The sequence below is a fragment of the Pseudorasbora parva genome, chromosome 21, assembly GCF_024679245.1.
Source record: "Pseudorasbora parva isolate DD20220531a chromosome 21, ASM2467924v1, whole genome shotgun sequence".
Lineage (NCBI taxonomy): Eukaryota > Metazoa > Chordata > Actinopteri > Cypriniformes > Gobionidae > Pseudorasbora > Pseudorasbora parva.
Genome location: NC_090192.1, coordinates 24,111,690 through 24,124,720, shown reverse-complemented (window position 1 = coordinate 24,124,720; position 13,031 = coordinate 24,111,690). Strand labels below are relative to the sequence as shown.

At 37.8% G+C, this 13,031-nt stretch overlaps 1 protein-coding gene across 16 annotated transcripts in view; it reads right to left on the bottom strand.

The window, feature by feature from the left end:
- nrxn1a (neurexin 1a) overlaps positions 1–8,384 on the bottom strand; it is a 212,976-nt gene extending 204,592 nt beyond the window's left edge. For all 16 annotated transcript variants that reach the window (XM_067430710.1, XM_067430707.1, XM_067430708.1 and 13 more), the window contains exons 1-2: positions 8,019–8,384; positions 4,599–5,887 (exon numbers count right to left, since the gene is read on the bottom strand). In XM_067430710.1, the coding sequence (XP_067286811.1) occupies positions 4,599–5,310 (712 nt within the window). In that variant the 5' untranslated portion in view covers positions 5,311–5,887; positions 8,019–8,384. The remainder of the gene's footprint in view (positions 1–4,598; positions 5,888–8,018) is intronic.
- Positions 8,385–13,031: the final 4,647 nt, after the last annotated feature.

Genomic DNA, 13,031 nt, shown 5'->3' with positions numbered 1-13,031 from the left:
GAGGTATATTTGCCTAATAGTGAAGCAGAAATTACTGGTAAATATCCCCGAAACAAGAGTTTTCATTGTAAAAGCTTCTAAATATAGCGCTACGTCATTGATGTATTGTCATTGTGCCAGTGATGGGGATTTTAATCCTCTTCACCAAATCTAGTTTAACATTTCCCCCACAGGGAGCAATGTGCAGCATGTTCCATATTGCAGTCATCTACAGTACAGAGAGATTAGTGAGCTTAGTCCATCTGGAAATGGTTCATCCGCCACTGATAGGGGAATTCTCAATATACAGTGTATTTGACACGGGCTCCCCCTCCATTCAAGATTAAGAAGCGATGTTACAGGATCAAGGAAGGTGAAAGTCGATTGCAAGACACAAGTAGAGCCCGCAGATATTAGAACAACCAGGGGATTTTATACCGAAGCGCCTGAATTAATCCATTTCCGCTTTTTGACCTACATTGTTAGTATTTGTTTAATTTATGTAGGTATTATAACATACAGATTATACAAATTACTTCTGACTTAAATGGACAGTTCACCCAAAATAAAAATTTGGTCATCGTTTACTCAATGATGGGGAAAGTCAACGGGGTCAAATAGTCAAGTGATGTCATACTGGAGTGCCTTGGTGAATTAAGCCATTTCCAGGTTTTGACCGTCATTGTTGGTATTTTCTTAATTTATGGCCTTTTGTTCTATGGAAAACAAAATAAGTTTTTGTCCTTACAGTGAAAATCAACTTGGTCCATTTGTTGTTGTTGACCGCTTTTATTTTTAATGGTTCGAACATTGTTCAAAATATTTTATTCTGTGTTTCACAGATGAATGTCAGACATGTTTGGAATAACATGCTAAAAAGATAGTACCTAAAAATTATTCAATTACCTGGTTTTATTAAAGTAAAAAAATATTGTCATATTGCTAATTCAACCTAAATACACACAAAATAGATTTTTCAAGTGAAAAAATAACAATTGCAGGTTACTACATTTAAAGTGCATGAGGTAAATGGCAGAATTTTCATTTTTGGGTGAACTATCCTTTTAAAATCTTTCTTTTGTCAAATTCAAAACAGGCCCCTAATGAAAAGATTAAATGATTCACTAAAATTAATATGCTGATGTATCCAATTAAAGCAGGTCTTTAATTTCGTTAGCAAGAGGTTAATAGGCGTACACTACACTACACCGCCCTCGTTCATTTACATAGATCCAATAGCGGTGGTAAAAAATAAATTAAAAAAAACACTTAAAATGTGACTGCATCATTAAACGACAGCGCACAGCCAGGAACCGGCCCTTACAACGTTAGCTCCACCACAAAAGATAAGAGATGAGGTGAAACAATCTAATCGCTGTTGTAAACAAGCCCTCCAACACAATCCAATTCTCCAACCAAAGTCTTCTAGCATATGAAACCGCACGGACGTCAATTGCAGATCCCTTACAGCCATCTTTAACCAGGGAGACGGAGCACATTATACAGTTAATAGAGCATAAAGATAAGGTATCAATGGCTGCAAGCTGATACAGAGTAGACTCTTTTGGCTTTCCAATTCAGACTTGTAAGAGCATTAACCATAATAACACAAAATAAGGCCCTTTCTCTAACCCCAGCAGGGCAAAAATATCTCATTACCCGTAGCACTGTTATTCTTTGTGGTGCGGACTGCCTTTTCCCGCTGAGAGCCCCACACCTGCTTTGCTAAAGAAGGTTATTACCACAACTGCCTGTCGAGAGAATGACGGAGTGGACGTGCGGAGAGAAAGGACATATTTAATCCACATACCACCCTTTCCTGCCTGAGATCTGCAAACACGTAAACACGCTCTCAAGGTACTGCACATTTTTCCGTGACGGCAGAGTTTTTGCTTTAGATGCATGTGGTGCTTACAAATGACATATTTCTAAAGCAAAAACCAAATAATTCATCAACGATCCATTTAATATGCAGCTGTCTGTTTTTTAGCCATCTGTTATTGGCAATGGCAGGTGGTGGTCAGCTGACAGATCACCTCAGTCATGAAGCTGACAACACTCGAGATGAGTGAATGGAGGCAGAATGAGTCAAAGTGGCCTGCTTTCTCCTCAGCAGGAGCTGCATGGGCCAGATTTGCATTAATAACCTAAGTAAGGACAGATTTAGGCTAAGAGGAGTTTAAAATGATGTCGTTGTTTTAATGAATGACACACCGGCCCTATATCTGTTTCATATGAGGAATTAAGCCTTCATAATAGCCGCCCTGTCCTCCATGGTGCCATTTGGAGATTTGACATTGTGCTAATGGCAAAAACAGTCAAAGACCTAACGAAAGGTCATCTGCACATTTCTGACAGATCATACACTCAAAAAAATAATAAAGGTTATCAACATGCATCTGTGGTTCCATAAAGAACCAACATCCATGAAACCTTTTCACTGCACAAAAGGTTTATTATAGTTATAAATGGTTCTTCAGATTAATTAAATATTCTTGACACTAAAAAAATGGTTTATTGCTGTGGTTTAAAACCCCCTTTTGGAACCTTATTTTTAACTCTTCCCCGGTCAGCATGTTTTTTTTAAATTATTATTATAAAATTGTATATATAAAGTTGCCAGCCACCGGCAGCATTTTTTCATTTTCACAAAAGTTTATGTCCCCCTGAATATTTTGTTGTTTGAATATCTGAACAATTTATCAAAAGCTTTTTAGCTTAATGCATTCTTTTTTTTATCAACACTTGAATGTGAGTGAGTTCCATAAAAGGCAACATTCTAAGCAAAAAGCTGAAAAAACCTGCGCAAAAAGACTATGTCTAGATTGGATTAAGAACAATGATCATAACATAGATGGAGTGGATCGACCTCATCGACACCCCCTAAAGGTTGCACAGTCCTATAGCTACAGCATCCTGGGTCGACACTTCATTCGGTTTTGATTTATATGCGGTTTAATGTTGATGATCGCGCTAATTTACATGCGCATCTGCTTATATGGGATATCGCTCGTTTCTGCCTCTTCACATTTTATCTGCAAATTCAGTATTCTATCAAAAGATGTGTAATAGCGCTCCTACCATATAACAGTGAAAACATGGAAAACCGGAAATTTACATCAATGGCAGGGAAAGAGTTAAGAGTTTCCATCCACCCATATATATATATATATATATATATATATATACACACATCTAACTGAACTAATAATGCTCAAGCATGCTGCGCCAACGCCTTACACCGCTAGCCTCAAGATCCACCAATATTAAATAAATAATGCTAATGATTCAGAGCTTCGCGTCCTGTGGCCTTCACCAACTCCACATATCCTCGTGTCCTTCTAAAGCGCGTGACGGAGGCCACTCAAAGCTGCGTGGGCAGGTCTATTCTGACTCACCCGGCAAAGATGCCTATTTCTACCAGCGCAGGGGCTGGAGAGCAGCACATCTTGTTTTTAAGCAAGCTGCCGAGCATCTGGGGGCCCTGCCCTTTTGTCGTAATCTCATCAAATACACTAGACAATCCATTTCGCTGAGAGCCCAGCAGACACTGTACCACAGCGCGACTGATATTCTAGTTTGAACATTTGTCAGTGAAACGTACTGTCTCTCTGTTGTGCTTTAGGAGGGCAAAATTTACTCAGTGGGTTTGTAGTTTCCTTGGCAACATGGTGCCTCTTCGGCTTACGGCCTAACCCAGACAATATCCATCAACATCAAGATCAGTCCACAGAGACGGTTGTAAAAATGAAGAAAAAGATGGAAAGAACATAAAAACAGTGAAATCGGACACCAAGGGAGTAAGTCAAACTAAGAAACCAACCAGAACATACATATTCAAAAAGGAACAGACTTTTACATGGAAATCTGAATTGTTGTGATATGCATACAACCACCCTTTTTCAAAAGATATAAGCAGAAACACCCCCCCACCCCACCCCATTCAGTTACATCATCAGTCTGTAATTACAATAATTCTGTAAGTGCAGTAGTGGAGGTTTACTTATAAAGCTGGATTAATAAATACTGTGACGGTTGCTGGATTCTGTATTGAGTATGTCATTATTTTTTCTCTGATATTGAAATTGCAACTTCGGCTAAGTCATTTTAGCGACTATGAAACATCTGGCTAATTACGTAATTAGAGCATCCAACCCCTTCAATTCAGAGGGAGAATAATATTCAAATCATCATACTTCAATCATGGACTTGTGTGCATGCATTCAACTCATTTTCATACTTAATTGTAATGCCAGTGCAGTGTCAAGAGTATATTAAGTTAATTTAGCATAAAAAAGAGTGAGGAGCCTCTGCTGACGTCATGTTATCAAAAACACAGGCTTTTGTGGATGCTCTGGAATTGACACAGATGGCACTATTAAGCCTATTTAAATGATCGCCTGCTTCAGAACAATGGCGTTCTCTGACTGAAATCAGTGGTAATCTAATCATGTAATGTACTGGGCCTGTGGTGGAGGCCGGGAACAAACATGATGTTGCATGCACTGCCTTTGAGGAACTAGTGCAATGTCGAAACAGAAAAAAAGACGTGAAAGGGCTGTGTTTGAAAAGACATTTCAACACCTCAACAACGGAGACGACGAATCCAGGCCTCTTACCTTCACTGCAGTCTTTTCCCTGGAATCCGGTTTCGGAGCAGTCGCAAATTGGCTCGTCGTTGACGATGCTGCAGACTCCTCCGTTCAGGCAAACGTGGTCCGCTTCGCAAATGTCGCTGTTGACTCCCTCGCTACCGATGAGCGGCGGCTCGGAACTGTTCACCCTCAGATTGGTTATCCATCCTTTGTAGGGGATCTGATCTTTGATGGCTGAAGACGTGAGGCGTAATGCTACAGATCGCAGTTCAGGAGGTAATCCTCCTAAAAATAAATGGCTGAAGACCGTCATGTCCCTCCTTTTCGACTTAACCTCCACCCACTTGATCTCTTCGTCCACAACTAACGTAGTGTTTTTGAAATTCCTGCGCAAGGTCACGGCGTGCCAGCGGCTGTCGTTGACGGCGGTGTCGGAGAGCACCGTCGCCGGCTCGGCGCAGAAGATGGAGAACCGCAAGCTGAGTCTACCGTTATGGATGAGCAGTTCCAAGAAGTCACAGAATCCCTCGTCATCGAAGTACACTAAAAGTCCATGAGCGCTTTTGGTCTTCATGTTGAAACTCATTTCGCTCTCGCAGCAGGCGTTCCACATCGGAAACCTGGCCCACTGGCCTTCTGCGCCGGTGAACTCCATGCTGGCCCCCATGTCGACAAGGCAACAAACCAATAGGCCTATCCAGATTAGATGTGCGCCGTTCCGCATTGAGAAGCTCATTGTGAATGGTAAAGGAAGTTAGAACTAACAATAGAACTAATGAAAACTAAAATGATTCAGCTTTCTTAGTGATGTGCTCCTAAAGTGTAACAGAGATCCCAATGGCATACAGGACTGCTATGCATGTGGGGTAATTTACTCATTGTTCACTGAGAGAGGGAGAAGGCCTGTATTACGGCCAACTCTTTTTCAATTTCTAAATATACAAATCTGAATAAAGGGAGTCAATAAGGCCCAAATAGTAGTCTTCTAAAAAAAAAAAATAAGGCTACTGCTTTGCTTAAAAAAACCTTCAGTGGGATCCAGGTGTGCTACAGTGGGGCCAAGTCATCAAAGTATCTATATAAATCGTAGCCATGTGTAGTGCTGTACAGCAGAGAGTTCATTAGGGATGTAAAGGGTCATTAATGTCAGGGTCATTTAAGTCTAGTTAAAAGTCATTGTGTAGGCTTTAAGTCAGCACTAATCACAAGTAGATAAAAAGTACACTTTGCAGTGTTAACGTGCAGGCCCGAATAGGGCCCTCAGTGTTCACAAACCTTCAATTCACATCCGTTTTGACATATTGATCCATAATCTGAAAAGAATAGAAAAGAATCTCTTAATTTCTTCAAACGAAAAGAAAGATGGGCTCTTTTAAAAAGATAAGCCAGCATACACACAGTACAATCATTCATACACAAAACCACAATTTCATGGTGATATTGATATTGAAACCACTAATTTCACGCTGATATTGATTGCATTAATCTTCAATTACAACAGTATTTTTTATCAGCTTTTTTTCTTATCTCACTATAATTCTTAATGATTACAATTTGAAGCAGAAAACTCCAGAGCATTTCATCAGTTGGTGCACTGTTGTTTTGCCTCTATAAATGCTCGTTTTAAAACAGCATCAAATACTCTGCTTTTAATGATCAAAAAGAGGAGGAAATATAATTCTATAATTGTTTTATGTATGTTGGGAAAAGGCATTGAAAAAAGCTTGGAAACTAAAATAAAATGGAATAAAACTTGTATACAAAGGTATCATGATTTTGATGTAGAATATGCCTATTTTTATTTTATACTGTTTTCATTTTCAAGAGATTCTCTCATGACATTCACTCTAATACCATGAAATGTTACTGCTGCTACAAAACTAGATAGGTACAGTATTTTCCATTAAATGTACAGTAAAAACTACTGTAAAAATACTGTAATGATGTTACAAGCATTACATTCTGGTCATTATATATTTTATCCTTACAAACTATTTATATATGGTTTAATACACAGCATTCATATACCAACCTATTAAAAACATGTATATAAAAAAATCCAGTAACACAGGTAGAACAAGAAAGACCACATGAACATCATCAAAATTAGTCTTATTGTGGCGATTATTATTAATAATAGAAATAACATTCTGTTCCCATAAAAACACAATTAGGATAACACAACACTAAAATAATGCAGTAAATATTGCCTAATGAATATGACACCCATCATAAACCCTTTCAGTGTGCACACCTGACAACAACAAATTTACAGAAACTATTTTACCCATAAATAAGGCAATATTGACCTGAAAATGACATATTAAATATCCATAAATTATTGAAGTTTTACTTTTGTACGCAGGCTAGACATGTTTTTAAAATGTTTAGCACTGTATTGTATTTTAAAATATAAAATAATAAGATGTAATATTTTATCTATGGTAAAGATTTCACTGTGGTATTTTGCATTCTTTTCCATTACATTTTTACAGCGTATGCAGAAGAGCCAGACATGTATAGACAATCGTATTTTACAGTTGTATCAGCAGGAGGACCAGTACAGACTGACGAAAGACTGTCCAAACGGGCGACAGCATCGAAACTGTGTAATGGGGAAAATCTCGTTTGATTCAGTGAACCTCGTTCAGTTCAAGTCCTGCATCCCAAAATGAGCCCAGGGCGGGGGCTTATCGCGCGCCTCTTAAGCATTAATGACACTGCAATTGTCTGGCCTCTGGGCTGTCTGTCAACTGATCTCAACCAATCATTTCATGCTTGAATTCCTATGTGTTTACTGTCAGGTTTACACGGGGCTACTTAGCAAGATAACATCCGACCCCTTTCACAGATGGATCTTACACAACATATCATAAGCGATTAATGCACAGAAGGCAGTCTTATTTACCGTATTCGCGAGACGATTACGGTAATGCCTTGCCATTAGTACTGTAGATGGGGTCTGGAACAATACACAATCCACCTAATAGCCTCGCGCATCACATCTACAGTCTCGCAACATCGGGATCTTACAATGCATCTGCCCTTAAACTTCAAAAGAGTCACAAATCTTTTTCCCCTTTCCCTTGATTAATGTTGGCGATGACTCAGATGCGCAAAACATACCCAATAATCAACCACCATCTGCTCAAACTGAGCGAGAAAAACACCTTTAACACGCCTCTACCGCGCTCACTTTCAGATGCTGAGGACAGGAAATATATGGAGTCATCAAATATCGCTTAAGATGAAGCAAAGGCCAGCAGTAAACACGGATGAATCGGCTGTAGAGCATAATTAAACAGAAATAAAGCCCAGCTGCATCATCTCACCTGCGCGTGACTGCATTGAGCGCGTGAAGCGCAACCATAACTCGGACGGAAAACGGCACATCCCCTCAAAAACGATTTCAAATGACACTTACACAATTCTTAATTATTATACCTTGAGAAATGGACCATTGTGCGCCCCTTGACGGCTCAACCTCACCGATGAACCTGGTTGATTTCCTCCACATCGATTTAAAAAAAAAAGAGAGAAAAAAAGAATCACTGCATCGGTGTCGAATGAGCAGAAGAAATGGGAGCGATAAGATTGCGTATGCGGATCTCCAAAGTCCCAATAGATTTAAAAAAAAAATCAAAATCAAAAAGGAGCCAACAACCAATTAAGATTAAGTACAAAACGGTTCAAGCTTAAGAAATTGTCCAATATAAGTGTTGTTGTTTTCTCTCTCGGTGTATATAAAATAGAAGATATCGCTCCCTGTTCTGTGTGCAAGACAAGGTGCGATGTGTTTCTCAGGCGAGCTTTGCCAGGGACTGTCAGCACATCGCGTCACGTGTCTCCCGGTTAGTGTGTGATGGAGACGGGCGGGGCGGGAGCGCGCTGCAGCACCTTGGACAGCGCTCACCGTTATTAGCAACCACACATACAGATGAGGGAACAGCTTTATCCGTGATCGCTTCTGCCACACATTTGCACACACTTTACATTACAGTGTGCATGTTAATAGGTAATATCGTAGTTAAAGGAGGTAAGTTACATGCAATATATTTTGTAAATCTGTTTTTGTAATAAAACAATAGGTTATTGCTATTTAACTAAACATTTAGGCCTAATTATACTTTCATTATATAATTGTAACATGGACACTGTAATGTAAACTGCATTTTAAGTAGTCTAATATAATAATAAAGGTGAGGAATAATAAATAAATAATAAAGGAATAATATCAGATTTGGCCGTATTGGCCCACAGGTCATCACAGCCGTGCTAGAGCTACTGTAATGATAGCTCTTAAGTACAGCCATTCAGTTCAGTAACTTGGTTTCAGACAAAAAACTAAAAAAAGGCTTTTAGTTTGAATATTTATTTTCCAATAATTTCATTAGTTCTAAAAGAAATGTCAAGCTGTGTGTCGCCAAGCAACACACAGACTGCAAGCCGGTCTGGAGCAGCGTATATGTGTGGAGCAGAGTGACAGCGTTCTCTTCACTCAGCTCCAGCTCCACTCCAGGTTTTATTTACCAACTCCGTACATGCTAATGTGAAAAAGTCCGGCCTGAGCGATCTTGGAGCGTTGTGAGTTACGATGTTAACTCAATGAAAAATGAACAAAGGAGAAAATTATCTAATGATTAAAGAGAAGACAAATACTCATGTATTTATAGTAAAGTCACCATAAAATCAAAATGAACAATTCTTAGCATTTATTATAATGATTTATCCATGCTCATCCTTTTTATTATTATTAGGCCTATTCATCTCGTAATATTTAATCAAAATGACTTCCCCTCCCTCCTGCCTCTCTCCTCTGATGTATGACGTGTTTATCGGCTCAAGGGCAGGACAACCTGTCACTCACATTACATCATAGCAAATGACAGCGATCCATTCCCAATAGACAACATCAAGTCCTGTCCTACATTTTTCTTGTTCAACAGCCGTTTCACTCCGATTTATGTCGCAATATGGAAGAAAAGACGAATGTAATTAGTGCAGTCCAAATTAGCGTATTAACGCACGCAATTCATTTTTCCAGTTTAAAGCGTTAAAATGATTTAAAGGTGCCCTAGAATGAGTAGAAACAATATTTTAAATTGTTCTCTGATATCTATACATCTATACTGATATACATATTAATAATCCCCAGCGATTGCGTCACAGATGGCGTTATGTCGAGAAACGCCTGTTTTTCCGTGGCGTTTTACACAAACAGGATTTACATATGAAGGAGGAAATAATGGTGTTTGAGACTCACTGAATGTGATATCAATGTACTGAACTCTTGTTATTCAACTATGCCATGGTTAATTCAAATTTTCATTCTTGGGCACCTTTAAACACAGTTAACGCAGCATCTGTTTTTTCAGTCATCTTTTGGCTAGTGTCACGCTCTTATTCATGCAAAACCTCTGCTTTTAAACCTCTGTCTGTGAATGTCCTGTCTATGTGACACACACACAATGCAAAGAAAGGAGTGCGCTAGAACAAGTTCTCTTTCGCACTTGAACAAAATTTTAATTAAACTTTTCACCCAAAAATGAAAATGTGATGTTCATCTGCTTACCCCCAGGGCCTCCTAGATGTAGGTGTGCTTGTTTCTTCAGTAGAACACAAATGAAGATTTTTAACTCCAACCGTTGCTCGTATAATGCATGTCAATGGGGTGTATTTCTATGAGACCCACTATGAGAGTAAAAAACACAGACATACGAATCCATATTAACCCTGCGGCTTGTGGCGACACATTGATGTCTTAAGACTCGAACGATCACTTAAGACTCGAACCAAACAGTATTTGTGTTATTTTTTTTTACCTCATATCAGACAAATCTCATCTAGTATTTCCAAATCCAATTCTTCCGTAGGGTAATGTCAAAAACCTGGTCGTTCATAGATATATTTACATAAATGCCTCATTCCACCAATCACCGCAGGCACTAATGAAGATATATATATATATATATATATATATATATATATATATATATATATATATATATATATCTTCATTATTCTAGGGTCCATAATGAACCCTATATGGATATAAATAAATATATATCCATATTAGAAATATCCATATCTTTGATCACACCGGGTTTTTTCACCTTACTCGATGGCAGTAATGCCGTTGGCAATACTAGATGAGATTTTTCTGATATGAAGTAAAAAAAAACAAAAACACAAATACTATTCGGTCTCGCATAAAAACGATCGTCCGAGTCTTAAAACATCAATGTGTCGCCACGAGCCACAGGGTTTTATTTGGATTCGTATGTGTTTTTTACTCTCATAGAAATACACCCCATTGCATTATGATTATACAAGCAACGGTTGGAGTTAAAAATCTTCATTTGTGTTCTACTGAAGAAACAAACACACCTACATCTAGGAGGCCCTGGGGGAAAGCAGATAAACATTAAATTTTCATTTTTGGGTGAATTATCCCTTTAAAAAATGCACCATTAGAATGAGACGTAGGTCGTGTGGCAGCGGTAGATCTTAAAGTGACAGCAGCCTTTTAAACCAGTTTTTGTGTTGTCTGTCATTAATGTTAATTCAAAGAACAAAGGTAACAGAGAAGCTTTAATAAGGATTAATTTATATTTGATTTATAATTTATACCGCTAAGACTGTAAAATTTTAATTTTCTGTATATTGATCATATATGAAGGCCACAGGTAAATATGACATTTATTATAATGGTTAATGTAAATAAAATAAAATAAACTTTAAAACTAATTTTATTTAAAACATAATAAATGTTTATTCTGTACTAATGAATATCTATAATTAATGTTAAAAAAATCATAGACATCAGTAGCACTATTAGTATCAGTGATACACTATAGACTTCATAAAAAGATGCCATTACAACAAATACTTAAAATATACTGTCCTTAAATGTTTTCTACATTATTTTGGAGAGTAACTGTGAAATTATTAAAATATAACAATATTAAAAACTCACAATTAATCACGATTAATTAGTTACTTTTTTAACGATTAACAGCACTAAATGTAATTTATGCTAGTTTTGGAACAAGTTAAGCTCATTCAACAACATTTGCAGCATAATGCTTATTACCACAAAGCTTGTCCTTTTCCACAATTATACAAATCAATGAAAAGAAAAAAAGACATCTGGGTTAGTGATGCATTTGCAAGACAGAAGTGAAGGTGGCCAATCTGATGTAAATAATATTCATGTTAACATGATTTCACTGTGAAAATGACAAAGCCATAAACCCTAAAACCATATAAACATATATATTATATAAACATCATTACAGACCAAATAATACACAAGCTTTAACATTAAACCTGAAATAGTACTTTAAAGCTTTTGATATAATAAATACCACTGTTGTTTTGCACAACCACCACTAGATTCGCATTTGCTGCTACAAAGGTTAAGCATCATGCATCATGGGTAGGGTCACCGCAGGACTCTAAATAAAAATAGCGTATGAATATTGCATGCAGATCTTGCAAGCAATTTGCTACCATGTAGCCATCCACCACCCCTATTTTCCCCATCGTTTTACAATCTAAAATGAAAGGGAAAAAAGCTAATTGAATGCATATTTCATTCTACATACAACTTCCCAATATGTACACTGTCAGCCATATTAATACATCTACTGTACATAGCCGGTAAAGACACCCAATATAAGGTCGGAGCAAGTGGATTTATTAAAAAATAATCTGTAAATGGCAGTTTGGGCACCATCTTGTGGGTATAGGATTGTTCAGAGAAGATGCTCTGAAACTAATCTGTTCGATGTCCCCTCTTCTGCTCAGTTAGCTATTATCTTTTGACAAGAAAAGTGGGCCAAAGCTCCCTTGGGAACCTCCAGCTTTGTACTCAACAGTTGCATGGTTCAATGACTCGTCTTTCCACGTCAAAACATTGCATTGGTTACAGGCCCAATCGCTACACGTGTGAAACCGGAGGTGTTTTAATACATGAGGTGTGAGTTCCTCAGGCACTTATGGTGAGGCGTGAGATGACATACATGCTTCCTGGGGAAAGCTTTGTTTTATGTTTACGTGTATTCATCAGCACGGCTGTTGTTTGAGATAGATAATAATAAAATATCATTTAAATACCTGAGTCCTGTGAAAGGGGCTAGAATGAACCAGCCATTTTGGTCTGCTTTGGCATCTGAAACCCCCCCCCCCCCCCCACACAAAAAGACATTAAGGTTTCTTTTTTTGTGTGCTGAAACATCATTATTATTGTATATAATTAACATCTACCAATTTTGCATATTTTTTTTTAAATTTTTATTCCAATCTTTTTTGATGGACCTGCATCTTGATTCTGTTTTATGAGTTCCCCAGAGTTCTTTCTAATTTCAGCAAAGTAATTATTTCCTCATTTAGACTTTGAAAATTCAAAGTCATTACTCAATACAAGATTATGTTAAAACAGAATTTCAATGGGGC